Here is a 24,648-nt window from a genome sequence, read left to right as displayed (position 1 = left end):
AGTGATGGCAGAAAGGCAGAAAATTTTTAAGTATAATAGAGTACAAAAATGCAGAACAAGTGTTCCAAAAAATTGTTCAAATAACATAACTAAATATCAAAAATGGTCATAGGCTATTTGCATTGTTTTAAACCACATACCTTCTATAGAGCGTATTTTCATATTCTAAAAGACCTTATTATTTAACATCCTAAAAGATAGAAATTAGGGAATGGAAAGGGAGAAGATGAAAAAAAAAATACTAAAACAGAGAAAAAGGGGAAGTCTTTTGCAAGCCCGCACTTATTTGTATAGAACACGCGTGCAGCTATATGCATATTCTTCCACTCAAAAGCAAGGTAATTCCTCCCTCTTTAGCTTGGCACTGCCTCATGTACATCTCATACTTCAATCTTTGTTCATGTTTCCCAAGCATACGTATTTGATCTGGAAAAGTAGCGAGAATAAACTTCAACAATGTCACACATTATAATGTATAGTTTATCCAAAAGAAATGACAAATTGACCGTGCATGCATTCAGTCCAGAGCTTTGCTAGTTCTGAGCAATTGAACTCCAAGACAGAAGCCATATCCATGTTTGACATAACATTGACACCAACTACAACACACTGACACCTCCGAGAACAACATTATTACAAAAGAATAAATTAAATTTTAGTGCACGAAGCTTCATTTTAGGCATTTTTAAACATATTTAACAGCATTCAGCTGATATGAGACTTTATCTTTCGGCTAGAAAACTTTACTGTCTTTTACTCGCATTGAAAAAAGCAAGGTAAGGAATCTTTCTAATTCTCCACCAATACTACATATGAAAAAGTTGAATGATCTAACAGTGCAAGCTTCACTTGGAGCATCCAGAGGACGATGATATCATTTTTATTTCATATAGCAAATTTCCAGCCCATTTCCAATGACCAAAAACATCTAAAAATGCTATCAAGACTTCAACACAACCCCTTAACTGTCCACAACACTCAAAATGCTTCATAAATATCCCCTTTCTATTTCTAGCTACTTTAAACCACAACCAAAATGAGAGTCATCAACCCCCCATGGACTATGAAACAGTCTTGTTTCTAAAGCAAAGGAGGAGAATTACATAGCTGAAGACTTTCTTACCTCCAAATATTCATCCATCCCATATTTGGAGCCTTCTCTTCCAAGACCAGACTGTTTAAAACCACCAAATGGAGCCACCTACATCAACGCATACATGCGTAGTCAAATCCATCAACAAAAACATTCCATTGCCACTTAATCTCATTTAATAAGGAATGAGATGCACCTCAGTCGAAATTACTCCTTCATTAACACCCACAAGTCCATATTCAAGAGCCTCAGCAACACGCCATGATCGTTGGATACTGTTTGTAAATATATATGAGCCCAAACCTTCATAGGTACACGTAGTTCCATGGCAAAAAAATTTGACAACGTTAAACCAAGAGTGACCAGATATGGCAAAACTAGTAACATAATGTGACAGTATAGGAAAAAGGGAATCATCCTTCCAGGCTGCACAAAGAAGAATCATATTAGAAAATAGAGCGACAAGAACTACCTGCGTTAGTGTTATTTGCAATTCTGATAGCATCCTGTTCAGTTTTGAATCTCAAAAGGGGTGCAACAGGTCCAAATACTTCCTGTCTGGTGTAAACAAATCAAGCAGGCAAATAAAATAGAGAGAAAAAAGTCCCCCAAAAATTAACAGCAAAGTTCCATCTGATTAATACAAGAAAAAGTGAAATAAAAGTATAAAACTATACCAAAATTTTTGCAAATATAGAATACATAGGAAGTACATTAAAAAGCATGGTAAACTGTATTAACTACATTGGCTTGAAACCTCATCGGCAAAGTTGGGGTGGCAATTCAATCCATTAATCATCCGATCCATCTATGCATAAATTTAACCAAATCATCCAATTATAAAGGTAAAAATTAATGAATGGGTTGGGTTGGATCCTCGTTGTTGGTTGGATAATGAACCATCCACAATATTTTGTAATTTATTAGGTAAAGTAATCCAAAGTCTATTAGTTGGATATAGGTCTTTAAACGGTAGGTTCTAGATTTTTTAGTGTTGAATGTGAATAAATATTAAAGATTATTTTATAAAAAAAAAATATTACAATATATTTTAAATGGATGGATTGGATATCCATACATAAAAATTAATTAATGGATGGGTCGGATGGATTTTTATTAAATTGGTTATGGATTATTGGACTTTTTTAACATATCTTTAATGGACCAAACAAGAGCTTATAAAGTAAAGCAATCCTCACCTCATGAATCAGCTTTTGGATTGAATTAAGTTTAAGGCAAATTTAAAATGGTGGCAGCGTTCTGTCGTGGATCCAACATGGGCCACCTTGACTGTAAAAAAAATGATCCCAGAGATTTTTCCAATGCAATTAACAGTGCAACCTACCAGGTTCCAAGTCTTTCCCAGTACAATATTAAACAAAAAAAAAAGTAAGAGCTTTTATGAGGGCTAAAATCATAATAGTCAATCTCAGATAGTGGCACAAAGCGGCCAACCTCAAAAACGCTATAGTGGGGATAGTGATAGGAGGATGACCGCTAATATAAACATATACATGTTGAGAAATATAAAATTAATACACAAATTTGGAACAAAACAAAAAAAGAAAACTCAAATCAGAGAAGGAAATGAATAACAAACAGCTAAGGGTGCAGGAGTAGCTATTACTTCTACTTTAAGCTTTGAAATTTGAAACAGAACAGAGTAGAAGAATCAAAACAGAAAAGGAAGGAAATCAGAAAACAGAAAAGAAAAAAATGTTCAGACCGAAAAATGTGCAGTTCGCCGGAGATGTAGAAGATGACTGGAAAGTGTCTGGATAACATCGAAAGCTTCACTGACCTTGAAGAAGATGACTCAAAACAATCTGGGTCACATTGGAGGCTTCACTGGAGATGAAGATGACTAGAAAAAATTCTCTTTCCTATTAGAAGTCTCGCCAAAGATAAAGGCCACACTCCAGTGGTGAAAACATCGAGAACAAAGATGAAATGAGAGCAGAGTTGAGAGGTTAGAGGGAGGGAGAAGATTCAGAAACTAAGGGAGGGAATATTCCAAGATCGCTCCCCTTAAAAGCCTCAACGTTAAAAAACAAAGGGCAAATTCGAAATTTTCAGAGAAGAGAGCATAGCGGCCATGACAGCCGCCATTTTCAGTTGCTATTCGCGGCATGACACTGAACTGCAACACTACTAGGTCGCCATAGCGGGGCTGCGCCGCTTCACTCCACTACGCTACAATTGCGGTCGCTATGGCCACTATTGATAACTATGGCTAAAACAACTCTCACCTTTCAAGTTTGCTTTTGGGATTGAACTAGGCTTAAGGCCAAATTTAAGAGTTTACTTTTTATCCATTCATTATAACAACATCCAACTTATAAGGCCAAATACTATATAATATAACCAAACTGTGCAGTATAGTTGTGAGTATCAATTAGTCTAGAAATTAATTAAAACATCATGTCAAAGCTACTGGTCAAAACTTTAGTCTAATGTGAGGCACAACTCAGAAACCTGCACAACATCAAAAAAGGTTTACCTTGATATGAGCATCTCATTGTTGACATCGCGGATGACTGTAGGTTCATAAAAAGTTAATCCAAGGCTATGTCTTTTACCCCCAAGAATTACTTTTGCCCCCTACAAATCAAAAGGAATTGAATTGTCAGAACTATCATCATATTAATTATTAGACATATTTATCCATCTTACTATATTTTTCAAGAGAAAATTAAAGGAAAAAGTATATTTGAAACAAAATGAAGAACCATTTCAAATAAAAGTCCAAGTATAGAACACAGATATGGAAAGAACAAAGAAAAGATTTAGAAGAAACCAATAAAAAAGACCCTGATATAAAGGGATTTTCTGAAAATTTGGTTTTTGTTAAAGCATAATGGCATTGTTCAATCAATGTAGCTAACCCCATCTAGACCCAATTTAGGTGAACTTCTATAAAAATACTTGTAGGAGAAGAAAAGAAGGAGATAAAATAAATAGAATATTTCTTATTAGTTAAAATCAATCAACTTATGAACCTCATTTTATAAATATTAATTGAAAAAGCTTCTAAAATGTTGAAGAGCATAAGTTGATTTTAACTTATGAGATAAATTTTATTTGTTTTATCTTCTTATTTTCTTCTCCTACAAGTACTTCTGCTAAGCTTACCCGAACTGGATCCTAGTGAAATAAGGCTCCATTTATGTTCAAGCATACAGCCCAGTAGCAAAAAGCATCAGAAAAATGCCAAACACCTCCACACTAAGCATAATCCCAAGAATAACTCCAAAGGAGGAAAATTATATGGACACAGAAATTGCATTATTAATAAACATCAGTAATCCCCAAAAGGGATCTTAACTCCATTATTTATAATTCAAAAAGGTCGTAGAAATGTATAGGGGGGAGGAGGGTGAGGTAGAGATGCACACGCAAGGAAAAGCTAAAAAAAAAAAAAAACCAACCTTTGAGGTGGCATCATGAATTAAGGACTCAACCTGTAAGGAAAACCACAAAGTAAACCAAGAAGTTGCTATGAGCTGGAAGAGACACCCTGCAACAACACAAATAGAAATTGAAATGCTAAGGAAAACACAAACCTTTTTGACAGCGGCTTCATTGATCAGAGGACCCTGTTCAGAGATGGATATGAAATTGAGTTACACCATAGTCCCAGACTATCACATTTTCTCTCAATTTAGGAGAGGATTCTGAAGAGTAGTGAACTCAACATATTGTAATGGGAATATTAAAAGGGAAGTATCATATTGAAAAGTACTCTGAAATCTAAATTACTGAGGAATAAGTGGGAAAAAAAAGAGAAGTAATTCAGGCAATTTTCGAAGACAGTTTGACTCAAAAAGGCAGATTCTAATATAAAAAATTAGAAAAAAAAATATATCAATAACTACCTGAACCACACCATCACCAAAACCATCCCCAACTTTCATATTCTGAACAGCATCAAGCAAAGCATTTGCAAATTTCTCATATATACCTTCACAAAGCAACTTGGTTAAATAAAGAAATCAATGTCTATCAGAGCCAGTTTTGATAAACTTTTCAATAAGTATTCATAGGAAAAGAAAATAGAACGAATTAAGGAAGTAAAATGATTAAATTTCTCTCATAAGTTAAAATCAACTTATGGAGAACTTAAACGAGGGAACTTTTAAAAAAGTTGAGGGGGCATAAGTTGATTTTTAACTAATAGAAGTTTGATCCATATTATCTTCTTGATTCATTTTATTTTCTTCTCCATTAAATGGTTGTTGAGAAGTTTATCCAAAATGGAATAATGTATCTAAATGCACATTTTCACATTGGCATAAACTTCAAACAGCCAATCAACCAATAGGAGTACACAAACACAACTCTCGTGAGCAAAATTGCAAAGAAATCAGACAAATGCATTATAATTGTAAAATCATTAGTTTTACCACCATTTTCATCTAACCTTCTTGCACAAGAATTCTATTTGCACAGACACATGTTTGTCCACTATTGCGGAACTTTGCTGCAAGCTGCAATCAAATTAATGAAATGTTATGATTATTTATATCACCATTACAAAATGGCAGGGGGAATCACAGCATGTTCCTCAACTGTCAATCTTAGCAATTGACCCAAAATTAAAAGCCTCTTCAATTTTAATCATTTTATTCAGCTTTGCTGGTCATTACTACCCTCCCCCCCCTGCTGGAATTGCCCGACCACAAATCTACCCATTGATTCAAATCAACAAAAGAATTCGAGCATAGAAACCATAATCTCCAAGAAGAAAGAACCAGAACCAGTTAGTTCACATTAACACAATCTCCAAAATTGCTGAAATTAAACTGGGGAAGTTATAAAAGCCCCAAGTTGATGGTGTTTTGTGCTTTTAGTGTGTGTGTGTGAGAGAGCGAGAGAGAGAGCACAACAACATAGAGCACACGTTAAAATCTCAAACATACAATTAGAAAATAATTAATCATCAATTGAAGATTATTTTTCAGGGAAAAAATCTACAAATTGGTCAAAAGTCAAAACCACAAAAGGCTACTGAAAGATAGTTCAATAAAATAGCATCACCAGTCCACCATAGCAAAATAGATAAGACTTGAAGCCAAAGAAATATTTTTATACCTAACCTTCAGCAGTTAAAAGTTGGACAAAGAAAAATCTAAGCGAAGGATATAACTAATGTCTAAAAAACTCAACACAAATTTGACAAGGTAAGGTGTGTATTTAAAAACTTGGGTTAATTTACCCACTGATTCTAAGGAATAGGAAGCAAGGATCACTTGTTCTAGCCTCATAAATAAAATCTAACAGAAGCATAAAAAATTATGCAGTGGAAGAAATAATGAATATTTTCATATAATCATTATAAGGAATGAGGATACAAGAATTATCCATTACAGTTAGAGCCATCATCAGAAGATATCAGGCGCAGCATCCATAAAAAATAATATTTTAAACAAAAGAACCATTACAACTACCATGCATTGTCATGCTTTCTAACTTACAGTTCCTTTTATTGCAACATCCAGGTCAGCATCATCAAAAACTATGCAAGGTGCATTGCCACCAAGTTCCAGAGATACCTAGAAATTTAAAATGTATATATATACATAAGGGTGAAAAATCCTTTAGAATATAATGAGTGATGTTTAGACCGTGTATGAAGAAATTCATGACAATATCTAAGCATACTTTTTTAACCGTCTCTGCAGAACCAGCCAACAATTTCTTTCCAACAGCTGTTGAGCCTGTGAACGTGATCTTCCTTACCTAAATAAGGTTGATAATTTCTTTCTCAGATGTTCAATAACATTCACAAGGTAATTGCATCATAAAATTACATTGTCACAGAACCTGTGGACTTGCAAGTATAGCGTCCCCAATATCAGGAGCATTTCCCATTACCACATTCACAACACCCTATGTCATTAAAATATCACAACCATTAGAATCATAAAAGATGGGCAGTAAGGATAAAAAAGAATAAAGGGAGCTTCATTTATGGGAAAAGTAGGAAAGAATAAAAGGCAGAGAAAAGATCTACAAAATTTAGCCACAAATGAGATCGATAAACTAAAGACTTGGGATCAAAATTGCTGTAAGATTTACACAATCCAGTGGAAAAACTAAAAATGATTAAGGACATCCAAAGGAGCTAACTTAGTATTTTCTTCACTGACCTACTTCACACGTACAATACTTATGCTCCATGGACATGAAATTTGTACAACAAAGATTAACATATTTGAAATGGGACCAAAATTACAGTAAAATAGTATAGTTAGTAAAAGACAAGAAAAGAAACTACAATAACAGCATGTTACATGCCAAAATATCAGAATGAACTTTCTATAAACATCACAAGGTCCCAATGTACAAATGTCATGCCTCTATGGAGATTTTCAATAAATTTAATTACTAAATTACCAAACATCACAACGAAAATTACAGATCCTGTAGGCCAAATATGCAATGAACTTTTACAACTCTCATAAAAGTAGGTTTAAGAAACTACCGCTGGTATTCCAGCTTGAATGGAAAGCTCTGCTGCAGCTAAAGCAGTGAGAGGCGTAAGTTCAGAGGGCTTTATGACCACCGTACAGCCACATGCAAGGGCTGGACCAACCTAATATAATAGAAAACACATAATTACCATATTCTTTGTTATTCACTAATTTCTAAAAGCACTTAAAAGTGAAAATGGGTAAAATCTGGACAGTAAAGATTCAAAACCAAACTACCTTCCGAGTTATCATAGCAAGGGGAAAGTTCCAAGGTGTAATTGCACCTACAACCCCTACAGGCTGCAAATCCCAGAAAAGAGGTAAGTATGAGCCATGTATCTAGATATTAAGATTCAGGATTATCAAACAGAAAGTGATATTAAAATCAGTAAAATCATATTCTAAAACTTTCAAAATAAAAGCAATTGAAACTAAATAGAAACTGGAACCAATTATTAGAAAAGTGAATCATTCTCGAGAAAAAACTTATTCCATCCCTACTCCCAATGTAGAAGCAGATTAAGAAATCAGGAAGATGGTACTGCAATAGGTCCCCTGATATTCAAGAGACTAGGAAACTCTCCCACAAATTATGATAATTTCCAAGCCTCTATTTCTCTCAATCTCTCCCCATTATTTATAGTGTCCCTTCTATTTATTACTCTCTAACTAACTAACAGAAGTCCTCACTAACAGTCCCATCCCAACAAACTAAGTACTAATGGATATCTATTATCTACCAGTACTTCCCCCTAAAGCCTCACCTTGTCCACATCATGAACAGCTTATGGCTGCTAAAATGGAGTGCCACTAATGTTCTAACCAATTGAAGCATGATGACCACATCAATCCCACCTTGCAGCCCAAAAATAGCTTCCATTCCTCCCTGGTCAAACATAAATATTATGTGCTATTTTTGGCCATGAAACAGAGTATCAGAGGCTCTATAATTATACTAATAGTGATATCCCATTCCCATGGCTCTCTTGCAAACTGCACTACTGCACATGGTTGCAACTGATGATTATCATGATCGTACACCTGATTATGCTTGTACTGCCCAAAACCTCCATTGGTTAGTGTAGTCCTTGGCTCCCCTTGCATCCTAAACATGGAGCTTCTCTCAATTTTTTTCCTCCCCTTTGTAACCCAAAAGAAGACTCGTCTCTATGCCATCTCTATCACTATGATTCTTGATCTCAAGAATTTCATTTTTGCTTATATTTTCTAATAATTCATCTAGAATGTTGTTTGGTTGCTTTTGTTAGACTTCTCCCAATTATTGTAAGTTATAACTTTCTTGCATTTGGTTCTTGCCCTTCAGTTGCTGGTTCTATTCTCTCTAAAACCTCATCTTCTGTTCCTTTTTCTAACTACAACTCTGATTCTCAATTTTCAACCATTTATTTTTTCCCTTCCATCTTCTTGCTCCTCACAAAGGTCCCACCATGATGCACTTGGATAGTCCACTTTCTAGTTTCTACACAAACCACCAAACGTAAGCACGTCCTTGCAAAGCCTTCTCTACCCTATGCATCTTTTCTTCATCTATTATTCCTATGGAAGCAAAGTGCTTCTCCATGTTTTCTAAAGTCAATAAAAAACATATGCAAATCTCTTTCTTTACTCTAGTACCTTTCTATCAACCTCTTTAGAGAATACTAATGTTTATTATAGACCTTTTTAACACAATTCAGAATATCTTCCTTGTTCGTAAATAAAGGAACCACAGTACTCTACTCATCTAACATTCTCTTAGATTTCATAATCTCATTAAATAGTTTAGTGACCCAAATGTTGTCTTATTTTCCTATGCACTTCTAAACTTCAAGGGTTCATTTAGTGAACAAGATAAATATCTTTTCCTATCATATTCTATCTGTGATGTTTGTTGAACCAATGGAATATATGTTTATCCAATAGCAATGTCGTATCCTTCAATCCAATATAAATTTTATCCTATGGAAGGCCTGAGTTAGAAATAAAGAAGATAAGACAACACAATGTATCTGCTTTGTTATTTTGGCTGCATCAAATTTAAAATAAGAGCATGTTTGGTAAAGCTTTTCAACAGCTTTTTGAGATAAAAAAGCTGTTGGTGCTGATTAAAATCACGTTTGGGTGAAAAAATTAAAAGCTGCAGATTGTTATTTTCTAAAGAGAAAAGTTGTTGGGTTAAAAGCTAAAAATTGGGCATTCTCTTTGTAAAGCTGTTGGGACAAAATAAAATTTTCCAATAATCATTTTTCAGCAAACATACCCAAACAAAAACAGATTCTACACATAATTGATTCTATACATAATTGATTCTACACACAATCGATTCTTCAAATAATCTAATTTTTACAACTATTCCAAACACGCTCTAAGATGAAAGTCTATCTTCCTCTTATCTTATCTTACTCTTATTCAACTCTCACATCCTATCATTTTCTATCCTAAATGAGTTTTAATAGGAATATTATCAAGGCCAATAGCTTAATCATTATTCATACTTTTAAGGGCTTTTTCTACTTCTCCAACTCAAATTCAGTGATAGCAAGTCAAATCTTGATCTTTCACTTAACTTTCTAAATCTTCTATATTATTGATTAATTTTTGTCCATCATTGAAAAGATTATAAAAATAGCTCTTTCATATCTCTTTGATAACCTTATATGTAACCAAAAATTTTTCTTCTTCATCTTTAAAGTGTTTTACTTCATCTAAATCTCTTAATTCTCTTTTCCTATTTTTGATGAACTTATATATCTTTTATACTCCACTCATTGTCCTATGATCTAATAAAACTCTTCAAAAATCTTAAATCGTGTTTCACTCGTAGCTTTCCTTGTCTCATTTCTAACATACTAATACCTAACCAATGTTCCACAATATTGTACCTCTCCAACTTCACCCAAGGAGATAAGGCTTGATTGTTGTTGTTGTATTGTACTCATGTCAAGTTATAAAACACTTTCTCCTATCTCTGACCTTTTCTTGCATACTTGCATCTTAGCACCAAAATTTATCTCTCAGATTAAAACTTCTTAAAAGTTTAAAACAAATGTTCACAACCTTCAAAGCATAAGCTATTAAGAAATCAAAAATAACTTGTCATTTCTCATTTATCTCTTCAAAACCAAAACTACCATAAGTTGTAGTAATTTACCTTGCCTCACAACTAACATATTTATTTAGACCCCCCTATGTTATAAATAGTTAGAATAGAAGTATTAGGATTAGGATTTATTTTAGTATTATAATAACGGGCATGGCCCAGTAGGGTTACATATGTATCCTTATAAATATAAGGGTCTCTACGCATTGTAGAGTATCTAATTACAGCACACTAATCTGTCTCTCTCTCTATGTTCTTTTTCTCTTAATCTCTACATGGTATCAAGAGCTTTCTAGGCTCTCTCCTTGGTCGCCACCACCACTGCTGCCACCACCACCCCCGCCGCCGCTGCCACCGCGACCGCGCCACCGGAAAAAACAAAAAAAACAGCAGTTTTAGAAAAGGCCAACCATGGCTGCTGTGGGAATGGAAAATTTTTCTGGTAACCAAAATATACAGTAATTCAACGTTTACAATTTGAACATGATAGCTAGGATGTGCAAGATGCACAGCACAAGAGAGCTGTTACAGAGATTATATCTCTATCCAAACTTACAGAATATGGTGTGGAAGTATTTATTTGAGATTAGCCTGGGTGGAATAGGAAAGAATAATCATTTGATTAAAATAGCACCTATCAATTCTAAGGATGTTGACACATGGAAGATACGCGTCAAAAAAATCCTTGCGTTACTAATAAACTCTGTTGATAGACGATTACAAGCAATTATTACTAGTGTTGTTAAATGGCAGCCATGGCGGCGCCATGGCGGAATTCGGTGGCAGTTTTTGACCCCGCCGTTACAACGTTACCCTTTTTTGGCGTTTTTCAATGACGGCCGTTACGCACATGGCGGTAACAGCGGCCATGGCGGAAAATGTAGAAAAATGGCATTTTTGCAGGAAAAATTGAGTTGGGCCATTGATTGAACCTGCTCCAAAAAGAAAATCTACGAGCCCAAACCCTAAATCACATATTTTCTTCCTTTCTTCATCGCTGTTGTGCCTCTGTGGAGCGGCAGTGGGCTACTGTGCCGCTGGGGAGCAGCGGTTCGCCATGTGATGCTTGTTGTGAAGTATTTCTTCGCAGAGGTTAAGCCCTAATTGTAGTGTCTTGGTGTGGGTGTGCACTTTTGAAGTGTAATGGAGAAAGAGAGCAAAATTCCAATCTTGCCCTTGCTTTATGTATTTTAGGGTTTTTGAAGGGCAAAATAGACTTTTTCCACTTAAAATATTTACCTTCTCTTATCAAGTGGTAAATTTTCTGAAGGATAAAATATTTAGGGTTCTCTCTGCAGCTAACTTCTCCTTGATCTCCTTCACCATTTTTGCCGGAGAAGACATCCTTTCCGGCTGTTTTCCGGCAACTGTGAGTGGAAGGCCCTGTTTTCCAACGTCCATTTTCTATTTTGTTTCTTTGGACTCTATCCCTCTTTCTTAATTTTTCCCTCTCCTATTTTTTTTTTTCAGTTCTGTTTTTCCCTTTCCCATTCTGTTTTACTCTCCCATTTTTTTCGTTTTTCCTTATTATTTTGTTTTCTTGATTCTATTTTTCTGTTTTCACTTCCAAGTTTCCTTCTCCATATTTATTTTAATTCTCTACTTTTCTGTTATAACTTCAGCTTTTTATTCCCTCTTTCTTAATTTTTCCCTCTCCTATTTTTTTTTTAAGTTCTGTTTTTCCCTTTCCCATTCTGTTTTACTCTCCCATTTTTTTCGTTTTTCCTTATTATTTTGTTTTCTTGATTCTATTTTTCTGTTTTCACTTCCAAGTTTCCTTCTCCATATTTATTTTAATTCTCTATTTTTCTGTTATAACTTCAGTTTTTTTTCAATGTTGTAGAACCATTTTATTATTTTTTTCTCAAAACCTTCCTTCTTTTATAAGCAGTTAGTTTTCTAGTTTTATATCACATTTTGCAATATATATATATGACCGTCATTATTCCGGCATGGCATCCGCCATAATTTTATGGCAGTTTTTTTGCTTTCCGCCATTCGCCATTGATAACATTGATTATTACCTATTGCAAAACTGTGAAAGAGTTGTGGGATTTTTAGCAATTTATTTTTGGGAAACCTGATAATTTGAATCGGTTATATGCTCTCTTGCAGGATAAACTATCAACCCAAACAAAATAAGCGGAAGCTAATGAATTATTTTTTGGAGTTTAAGAAGCATACTGAAGAGATACAATCTCTTTTCACCTGCAAAACTATTGACGAGATGATAGCGCAACAAAAGAAACTCATGACTTTAAGTTAGCTCTCCGGACTTGATCCGGAATATAAGGTAGTTTGGTCTCAGATTCTGTCAAGCAAGCAAGTTGATAATCTTACTGATGTCTTCTCCAAAGTTATGCAGTCTTCCTTTGAAGAGCTTAAGAGCACTACAGAAAATGAATCTCCTGACCACTCTACTTTGGCAGCCCAATACGGTCATCGTGGTGGTCGCAATGGTGGTAGAGGTAATCGTAGCCGTGGGCGTAGTGGAGGTCGTGGTATTGTACAGTGCTACAATTGTAGCGAATTTGGCCATTTTCGGAATCAATGCACTTATCCTCCATAGAATCAGTCGTTTTTTCACTCACAAGGTAATTCCCGCTTCGCTAACTCGGTATCTTAACCTGATATAGCTACTCAGGAGAAAGAAGGACGTACTGTGCATATGAGTGATAAGGAATTTTTTTCAGTATACTCAATTTCAGATTTCCCAACAGCCGTCTATATCCTCTACAGCCATTTTGGTCCAAAAAGGTAATCCTATTGCACGTCTTTCCTCTTCTTCCAAGTGTTGGGTCATTGATTCTAGCGCTACTAATCATATGACTGGGGATTCAGGTATCTTTTCCTCTTTTTGTCTACCCAGTTCTCATTCTTCTGTAACACTCGCTAATGGTTCTACTGTCCATACTAAAGGCAACAGATATATCACTCCAATTTCAACATTACCTTTATCCTCTGTATTATATTTGTCTCAATTCCTCTTAAATTTGTTGTCCATCAGCCAAATCACTTCATCATTAAATTGTTCAGTAACATTTTTTTTCTGATTCTTATATTTTGCAGGATCTAGTGACACAAAGGATCATTGGTAGAGGTAGAATATCTAATGGGCTATATCTATTAGAAGAAGGACTTCCGCAAGCTTCTATTGCGTCTAGGAATGAAACAATGTCTTCTTTCCAACTTCATTTGCCGTCAGGGTCATTTGTCTTTAGGAATTCTTAGGAAATTATGTCCTAATATAGAGTTTAATTTTTATTGAGTCATGTCAGTTTGCTAAACATCATCGTAATGTTTATTTACCTCGTTTAAATAAAAAGCTCATGTCCCCTTTGAAATTGTTCATTCTGATGTTTGGGACCCTTGTCCAGTTACTTCTAAATCTGGTTTTAAATATTTTATTACCTTTGTAGATGATTATTCTCTTGTAACATGGTTGTTTTTTATGAAATCTAGATCTGAAGTCTATTCTATATTTTGTAATTTCTATGCTGAAATTAAAACTCAATTTAATACTTGTATGCGCATTCTTAGAAGTGATAATACTAAAGAATATTTTTATGCATCTTTTACTAATTTTATGAATAAACATGGCATACTTCATCAGTCTTCTTGTATTGTTACCCCACAACAAAATGGAGTAGTTGAACATAAAAATCGTCATCTTATAGAGGTAGCCCATGCTTTACTGTTTGAAATGAAAGTTCCTAAACTTTTTTGGGCTGATGCTCTTCTTGCTGCTGCATATTTAATTTAATCACATGTCATCATCTGTGTTACATGGTGATATTCCCCACTCTATACTTTTTCCTTCACAATCTCTCTTTTTTTTTACCTCCTAAAATTTTTGGCTGCATTTGTTTTGTATTTGATGTTCATCCTCAGGTAACTAAACTTGATCCAAAGTCCCGTATATGTGTGTTTCTAGGTTATTTTCGGTCACAAAAAGGTTATCATTGTTTTCTCCTTATCTTAGTCGTTATCTTATTTCCTCAAATGTGTCTTTCTTTGAAGGTCTTCCATTCTTTAAGTCCTCATCTTTTGAGTCCATGTATAAGGTAGATGAACCCTTCTTAACTTATACTCTTGTCCAATCTACACATCCTATTGCAACTCTAGCTCCTATTGATACAAGTTTCAAGTTCTTTGAACGAACATACTCTCGTCGGCCAAAACAGCCTTCAAATGATGTGCCTCCCATAGCTAATGATATTTAAGATGATACTCAACCTCGACCATTATCTCCTCAAGTGTCAACAGATCCTATGTCTGACCTTGACCTTCCTATTGCTATTCGAAAAGATAAGAGATCTTGCACATATCCTATTTCATCTTATGTGACGTCTACTCATTTATCCTCTATATCTAAAACCTTCATGGCTAGTGTAGACTCTCTCTCTGTTCCTAAGACCCTTGCAAATGCCCTCAGTCATGATGGTTGGAGACATGCTATAGAAGAAGAAATGTTGGCTCTTGAAACGAATGATACTTGGGATTTGGTTCCTCTTCCCGAGAGCAAACAGGCTATTGGTTGTAAGTGGGTTTACACTATGAAAGTTAATCCGGATGGTTCTATGGCTCGTTTGGAGGCACTCCTTGTTGCAAAAGGGTATGCCTAAACTTATGGCATTGACTACACTAACACATTCTCTCCAGTTGCTAAACTCTCATCTATTTGCATCTTCATCTCTCTTGCGGCTATGCATCATTGGCCATTATTCCAGCTAGATGTCAAGAATGCATTCTTACATGAAGACTTACAGGAGGAGGTGTACATTGAGCAACCATCTGACTTTATTGCTCAAGGGGAGCGTGGAAGAGTATGTCGTTTAAAAAAGTCATTATATAGCTTGAAACAATCACCTAGAGCATGATTTGAGAGATTCAGTGATGTGATTTTGGAATTTGGATTAGTGAGGAATGAGAGTGATCATACAGTATTTCACAAACAGACTAACCACAGTTATATTTTACTTGTTTATGTTGATGTATTGTTATTACAAGTAGCAACAAAGAAGAAATTAGCAACCTAAGAAATTTCTTCAAACCAAGTTTTAGACAAAAGACTTAGGAATTCTGAAATACTTCTTGAGTATTGAAGTCATGTACTCTAAGCAAGGAATCTTCCTTTCATAGAAAAAATATGTCTTAGACTTATTGACTAAGACCGAACTAAAAAGAGCTAAACCATGTGAGACACCTATGGAGCCAGGAGTGAAACTAACAGCAGATAGAATTTCTTTTGCAAATCCACAAAAATACAGAAGATTAGTAGACAGACTAGATTACTTGACTGTCACAAGGCCAGATATTGCTTTTTCAGTGAGTGTTGTTAGCCAGTTTATGTCATCTCCGACGAATACTCATTGGGAAGCACTAATCCACATTGTGAAGTATTTGAAGAAAACACTAAGAAAAGCAATTGTGTATAAAGATCATGGACATGCACAAATAAAGGCGTTTTTTAATGCTGATTAGGCAAGATCTATGGACAAAAAATCTACTACCAAATATTGTGTGTTCTTGGGAGGTAATTTAATTTCATGGAAAAGTAAGAAGCAGAATGTTGTTTCAAGATCAAATGCTGAATCAGAATACAGGGCGATGGCTCAGACTACTTGTGAGTTAATGTGATTGAAACATATACTGGAAGAGATAGGATTTGGTAGTATTAAGCCTGTGCAACTTTGGTTTGACAACCAAATAGCGACACACATTGCCTCAAATCCAGTTTTTCATGAACGGACGAAACATATTGAGATAGACTGTCACTTTATTTGAGAAAAAGTTCAGCAAAAGTTTATATTCATCTCTCATGTTAGGACAGGCGACCAACTAGCAGATGCGTTTACAAAAGCTTTAAATGGGACACGTAACAATTATATTTATAACAAGCTGGGCATGATTAATATCTATGCTCCAGCTTGAGGGGGAATGTTATGAATAGTTAGAATAGACGTATTAAGATTAGGGTTTATTTTAGTATTATAATAACGGGCTTGGCCCAGTAAGGTTACATATGTATCCTTATAAATATAAGGGTCTCTACACATTGTAGAATATCCAATTCCATCACACTAATTTGTCTCTCTCTCTCTATGCTCTTTTTCTCTTAATCTCTACACCCTAGAAAGATATTTTCTTCTTGTGAAATGTCTTGACCTAACCCCTTTAAATCGTCTTCAAAACTTTTCTTTCAAAAGAACTGTTAAACTTACTTGCAAGGCATAGGCACTACTGATATTATCCTGTCTACAAACCTTTTAACATCCACCATATTCTCTTTCTAAATCATGTTCACTATGATGCCTACTCCAATCTTTCTTCCCATTTTTCTTATGTACCATAGTTTGAGACCTAAGTGTCTAGCTCTTTACTTTTTTCTCCAACCCATTTAGTATCTTGAAGACACATGATACTAATCCTTCTTTGAACCACAGTGTCCACAAGTTTTAAAGACTTGCCTATCAATATTTCATGAACTAAATCTAATTAAGAATTCATAAACTAGCTTCTTCATCCACATCTTTCCACACTAGTGTGAAGACCTTACTCATTTAACATTACATTCAAGCATTTATAAAACAACTCTAACTTATTTGACACTGAACTCAAACTTTAGGCCATCTAAAAAGTCTTTTAGGCTTAACAAGCCAACCTATTTAAATAAATATGGATGATGATAATGATGAGGATGATAATGATAATGATAACAACAATAACAATAATAATGAATGACTATTATTAATGTATTAGTTAGAAATTGCATATTTATTTTATTTAAAAGTTTAAGTCTATTGATTTATATATAATTTAGGCCCATTAATCTATATTGAGGAAGGCTTCTTTTTTTTTTAACCTTTTTAAAGACCTTATTGGAAAGTAGCTTTTAAATAGGTGGCTTATAGGTCAAGCAAAGCTTTTAGAAAGGCCAAGCTAGGCTTTAAAAAATTACCCATATCAGGCAATTTCCAACTCTGGCCTTGAATCAAGTGTTAGGCTAGGCTCAGGCTAACAAACCCTACCTCAGCTCAACCCATTTCCACCCTTACAATTAACCAATGAAAGACTTGATCAGTACCATATGAAAGAAAAAAATTGGTTCCTAGAGAAATTCCCCTTCTATCCACAATTCCACATTCACCAATGTGAGATGAACTTGTTGCAAATGTAATAATTTAGACTAATTGCAGTACCAAAGGAAGTAATGCCCAGTTCTTTGCAAATAATAGCAAGTTAGAAACACAGAACGAAATCCCCAACTTAAATGCCATATAATATGTACTGAACTTTCATGAAAATCCATATTAACCATTGTTTTGTAATCAATTCAAAGGGTCTTTCTAATTAGTACCCTCAGGATACTGGCTACCAAAGCAAGAAATAGAAAATTCTTATTCAAAATCATAGTGGGATGCATTGGTAATATTTTTGCATAACACCTTCCAATTTTTAATTCCTTAACCAATTACTTTATTTTTACTTCATTTGATTCACTCTTTTCCCTCCTATTAGTTTGAGTTTGAATTTCTATGATGGTATTAAACATCAATAACACTATACTTGCAACTCATGGTTAGAGTTATTAACATCACAATATATTTACACTGCCTTGCAAAAATGCAGCTCATGTACAACTGGTGCAACAGACTAAAAGGGTCAAATACAAAACAGTTAACACAATAAAAAATTATTACACTTGAACTAGAGCTAAACCATGAAAAAATAATGTGTTAAAATGCAACCCTAATTCTTTTACAAGATTTGTAATGCAAGATATCATATTCCACTTCTTTTAGCACAGTGCCCTAAGTGTAGGCATCCCATCATGAACAATTGCAGTGAAATCAGTTGTGCAGGTTACCTATAAAGTTTCCCCAGGAAACTGCTGAACTATGAAATTTATGACACCAAATTTAAACTTGAAATTTACCTGCTTAAGAACAAACAATCGCCTATCAGTTAATGGTGCAGGAATTATATCTCCATATACACGTTTTGCCTCCTCAGCTGCAAACTCAATAAAGCCAGCCCCATAGTTTATCTGCAAATAGTCACTTTCATACATACGGTACAAATAACAAAATTCAACTAGGGAAAAAGCATAAAAAAAGAAAACAAAAGAAACAATTGGCAAAGTACACAATAATAAAAATTCACCCATGTTGTACCTCACCAATAGACTCTTTAAGAGGTTTCCCTTGCTCCAAGGTTATAAGTTGTGCAAGTTCTTCTTTATGTGCCATTAGCAAATCATACCTTGAAAATTGAGGAGAAAATTAACATAATCTAACTATCATCAGGACAAAATAAGGTGACTAGATAACAAATAGATACATATTCAGACTTCATTAAAGTCAGGAACTACTCTAATTTAAACAAATGCAATCAAGCAGAAAAATAACAGAAAAAACTAGTTCTTTGTTTCCCTGTTAAATTTAGCAACAAGTGTATAATTAAGTACTATGAATTTGCATAATAATAAACCAATGCAGCAATTCTTGAAGGTAAGAAAAAACATAGTTAATTTAAAATACCAACAATATTTATTATTTACAATTTATGAACAAATGTGTACAGGGAGAAGGAAGATAGATAGGGAGACAAATAACATTTCTTTACTACTTTCTTTATAAAGTCTTTCTGGTAAAAAAAAAAGATAGGAAAATACAACTTCACAATTAATGATTTTTTTAACCAAGCACACAACCCAACACTTATCTATACATATATCATGAGTATATCATTGTCTTATATGCTACTGAGAATTTCTGCTGAAAGTATTATATGTAGCAATCCCAAATCAACCCCTTATACTACAGAATTATAAAGTTGGTGCCATTGAAGAATTCAAAATCCAATTAGCATTTCCAATCTACCTTAATTTACAGCATCACGAAGTTCCTCATAAATTAAAATATTCAATGTACATAGTATACTTGTCTAAAGCCTTTATTGGATATTTTTCATACATTCTAACACTTCCCATCTAAAATTTGCAATTTTAAGCGTCTAATGTTGTGAACATGCTTATTTACATATCATATCAAATGAGCACAAACTGTTTTAGTACTTTAGTGCAATAACTCTATGAAGTGAATTAACACAATATGGTAATAATAAAAAATGATACTAGAAAAAGCAGTATTTGTGGCTAAAATAAATTTAATTACATTAACAGCACCAAATGGTCCCAAAGCTTAAAACAATCAGAAGATAACTAAAATATTTCAAAAAAGCAGGCGGGTCTTGAAATCAGCAAAGAGCAACTATACCATTTCCTCAGAAATTTGCTCCGCTCAGCAGCAGTGATTTTGCTCCATGCTACACAAATGAAATGTTAGTTATTATAATAATGTGAATAAACCACCAATAAGAATAACAGATTTTTTTTGTCTAAACCACATGTATCCTCTTTTGGAAACAATCTTATTCAAGGCAGGTAAGATTACTATAGCCGACTAGTCGACTACACTCTATGAGTATTTAACATAATTGCATTCACTAAGACTCGAACTCAAGACCACAAGTTAAGATAGAACAACCCCTTGCTAATTGATCCATTTGCTCAGTGGTAATAACAAGTAAGGAATTACATGAACATAAATTGAGAACCAGGACAACATCAATCCCTCAGCAAAGGTATTTTATGAGATAAAACGGTATGATTGATATGATAGAAGCAGAGCAAATCAAGTAGAGTAATAACCACCACCAATGACTATATATTGAAATATGTTAACGCCTCAGTCCCTCACTTTATACAAACATTCTGAAAATAAAGTTGAAATTCTTTTAAAACAATGTACAATATTAACTACTACCCCCAGTTTCAATTGGAAGCTACTCCCTTCCAATTTAGTTTAACAAAAGTTAATATTTTGTTTGTAGCAAGGGATGCTACTCTTAACAGGGCCGCAAGCTAATAAGAAAAGAAAACAAATGAATGACCATTCAACTTCATTTCTTACCAAAACTCTTTATTGTTATTCGTGGTAACAATCTCATTGCGTTTATACTGTAAGAAAATTTGCCCCAAATGTTATAAAAGAAACATCAGTACCTCAGTTATTCAATAACTACGCACTGAGTAACTTATGCATATACATATATTTCCAGTAGTATTTATGGTAACATATCTTAATCCTCTCCATTATTTAAGCTTCTAATCTGAAATATAGGATAAATATATCATCAAACTGGAAAGTTTCATACATCCATATGCATCATAGGCCGCAGAAATTGCATCATTCGTCTCTCTTCCACCCATGCAAGCAACATTTACAATAGATTCACCAGTTGCTGGATTAAAAACCTGCAACAGCATGACATACATAAGATGCTTAGACAATAAGCATTGAGAAGAGAGGGAGAGATAGCTATGCCAACCTCTATGGTTTTGCCATCATAAGCATCAGTCCACTTCCCTCCAATAAGGCCCTGTGTCCTCAACAATCCAGAACTATTAAGCTGGGAAGCAACACCCCTTGCATCGATGCTTATCTGCAATTCAAACAAACCCCCGACTCATGCACAAGTAGCAAGAGTATCCCACAAAATAATAATAATAATAATAATAATAATAATCCATTTTGTAGTAATGCATTAAATCAGTCCTTGAAATTATGAGCACCAGAAATTTAGTCCTTAAAATTACAAAAATATCATTTCAGTCTCTGAAATTACCCAACAACGATCATTTTTATAGTTACAAAACGACAGTCATTTAGGTCCTGAAATTACAACACCACGAACTAAAATGAAAAATATTTGATAATTTCTAATGCTGATAATTTAATGTATTACTCAATAGACAAGATGATAAACACATAAAACCGATCATTGAATACCAAATTTGGACATGATAAAGGTAAAAATGGTAATCAGAAAAATAAGATTGAAGCAGTGAAAGTGAAAACGATGGAAAAGTAGAAAGAGAGAGAGGGGAGGAATGGGATGCCTTTCGAGTGAGGGGAGGAGAGGATGGATGCATCTTCATAGAGAGAAGAGGGGAAGGGCGACAGAAAAGCTTCCACGATCGCAGAGCCATGCGACTAACGTTCAAAGCTGCCATTTGCGGTGCTCCTCACAGAAAATGGCACTGCTTTGTTTATTTAACCAAAATAAATAACCAAGAAAACACTACTCCTATTCCACTCTTTGAATAAAATAAAAGCATGGAAGCGGTCTTGTAGTAAAACGGTAAAAGCAAACGAACGAAAATAAAGTCGTATAACGCGTGTCTTCAAAATTGCCCTCACCGTTGATTATAAATTGAAATGATAAAAAAATATTAAAATTTTATTTTGAAACTATCCAATAATCAACCAAATACTTAAGGCTTGTTTGAATTATTTTTAATTTTAAAAAATATATTTTAAAACTATTTTATTAAAATATTTTTTTAAATAAAATTAAAATAAAATTTGTTTGATGATTTAATTTTTAAAACTGTTTTAATTGAATTTTTATTAATTTGTTTTTTAGTTTTAACAAATAAGTTTTTTTATTTTTTATTTTTAAAAACAAAAAACTATATTTAAAAAAAACAATCAAGCTTAGTCTTTTTAACATTTTTTATAAGAATTAATTTGAAGGAATATCGATTTTTTAAAAGATTTAATTTATCATCAAGTTAATACTTTTCATCATTTTAATAATTATTAAGAACTAATATGATGATACTTTAAATTTTTGAGAAACTAATTTGATGATAAATAAAAATTTTAAAAGATTAATTTAATAACAAAATTTTTAGAGAAAATGCGGTAACAATTAAATATTTTAAAGCCTAATTAGATGGTACAAAATTTTAGAGAACTATACTATATATTCGTTTATATAGTATAATAGAATGGAGGCTGACGTGGAGTAATATTTTGTTTCATCGCTCCCATTAGTAAAATGAGAAAATGAAATATAACAAAATCTAATGGAACTACTCATTCTATTTTTCATTGCTCATGCTTGCTTTTTATTTTCTTTTTAATTTGAGAGAAATAGAATTAAACTATAAATATATTTTTTTATAAAATTATAAAATTACTATTTTATTGTTGTATCATATATAATAATGTATTTAGATATTTTAATTTATTATTTTATACTATATAATATATAATATTATATTAATAATTTTAATTAATATATTATTTCATAATATATTGTATAATGTAGAATATTACATTTATATTTTTTTAACATTTTTTATTTTTTACCTTAATTTTTTTAACTTAATATTTCTAGCATTAAAAATTGTCAAGTTTCCTTAAACCTTAATTCTCGACTTATTATAATTATTGGAGCTAAGCAATATTTTTGAATACTTTGATTCCAAATATAAGGTTAAATAAATTGGTTATTTCTATTAATTTTGCTGTAAAATATATAATTAATTATCATTAATGCATTTTTTTACCGACCTTAGAAAATGATAACATAGGAGTTTTCTAACAGGACTTGCAATTGGTGAAAAATTGTTTTAATGTTTTAGTTTAAATTTATATGAAATATTGTAATTTATCATATTTAATTTGATATTGAAACTTCGTGTAGTAATCTTATTGTAATTTACATTATATTTATAACATTTTTTAATTAATATTTTATATGAAATTGAAATGTATTTTAATTAACTAAAATGCAGGTAATAAAGATGAATATATCGATTTATTTTAACTAAAGTTGTTATTTAAGAAGTGTGAAAACGAGTATATGAATTTTTTTTTTTTATTATAAATTTTTAAAGCACGATAATAGAAATGGATATTGTAACTTATTCCTATAAGACAATAGAATTATATTTATAAAGAATATTTTGGTTATATTCTTAAAAGATATTGTGAGCACCCCTTCACAGTTGAATAGTTGGTAAATAAAATTTGTAAGATTCACTTTTGGGGGTACACTAATATTAAAATGGGATAAACTTTAACACCATATTAAAAATTTAAGTTAACGCATTTTCAAAAATTCACCCGATAGAAAAAATTATCCAAAACTTATTAGGAGTATTTAGCCATATTATCATGGAACATCTTAACCTATATAATAAACTTTAGTACCAAAATAGAGTTTAAGTTAAATTATATTCACACTCTTTAAAAGTTAGCACAATTATAAATAATAAAAATTACAATTTTTTAATATCTTCTAATCTCTTGCAAACACAAATTTAATCAATAATAAAAGATAAATATTATATTATAAAATTCATCATTTATTTATGTAAAACTTTATTTTTATTTAATTTATATTATTTTAAAAAATTATTCTTAAACGGGTTATTCAACCCATTTTAAAATAGTAGAATGATCATTTCATCATTCCTATTATAATTTTTTTTAATTTCTACAACAATATAACAATATATATATATATATATATATTACACAAATTTCTCTTACAATTATGAGCATGTCATGGAGCATTTCAGTATGTCCTAAGTGATAATTATATATAATAAGGGATAAATCATTTATCTTTGTCATACTCATGCATATTTCAATCTTTTATTTATTTAGAATATTACTTTAAAGGGATTCGAATTATCTCATGTTTTGGCGGGAACATGAGCCTCATGTTGTCATTCACTTAAGCAAATTTTGGACGTCTTAAGCGAATTATGCAAAAAAAAAGTAAATTATGTAAAAACTAACAACATATTATTAAAAGATAAAATTTTGTAAAATTTGTTATCAAAGTCAATTCTACTCATCTAAAGATATTTAACTATGGCAGGAAAACATAGATAGAGTCCATTTATTTCTATTCCATTAATAGTACACAATTGTTCATAATCAAATTTACCCAAAAAAAATTATTAATACATAGACAAGTCAAAAACAAAAGAAGCTGAGGCATTCTATTCCATTCCATTCATATCAAATATCATCCAGGAATAGAATGTCTCAAGTTCTTTGTTATCTTCATCCTCTCCCATTTATTCCTAGATAATATTTGATATGGATGGAATG

At 32.8% G+C, this 24,648-nt stretch overlaps 1 protein-coding gene across 1 annotated transcript; it reads right to left on the bottom strand.

Moving 5' to 3' along the window:
• Positions 1–21,834, bottom strand: LOC113854807 (succinate-semialdehyde dehydrogenase, mitochondrial). The gene is made up of 20 exons (XM_027486044.1): positions 21,633–21,834; positions 21,062–21,175; positions 20,888–20,987; positions 19,948–19,996; positions 18,844–18,931; positions 18,606–18,716; positions 7,804–7,866; positions 7,578–7,688; positions 6,917–6,982; positions 6,755–6,832; positions 6,568–6,645; positions 5,514–5,580; positions 4,969–5,054; positions 4,657–4,689; positions 4,522–4,554; positions 3,594–3,694; positions 1,566–1,651; positions 1,290–1,396; positions 1,124–1,201; positions 1–426 (listed from the first exon to the last, which is right to left on the bottom strand). Exons 1-20 carry the CDS (start codon positions 21,744–21,746, stop codon positions 388–390), a joined length of 1,602 nt encoding a protein of 533 aa, XP_027341845.1. The 5' UTR covers positions 21,747–21,834; the 3' UTR covers positions 1–387.
• Between the last annotated feature and the right edge of the window lie 2,814 nt (positions 21,835–24,648).

This window comes from Abrus precatorius, unplaced genomic scaffold (assembly GCF_003935025.1).
Source record: "Abrus precatorius isolate BTA unplaced genomic scaffold, Abrus_2018 Scaffold11, whole genome shotgun sequence".
NCBI lineage: Eukaryota > Viridiplantae > Streptophyta > Magnoliopsida > Fabales > Fabaceae > Abrus > Abrus precatorius.
The sequence above is the reverse complement of the archived record's forward strand: the minus strand, read 5'-3'. Positions and strand labels throughout refer to the sequence as shown.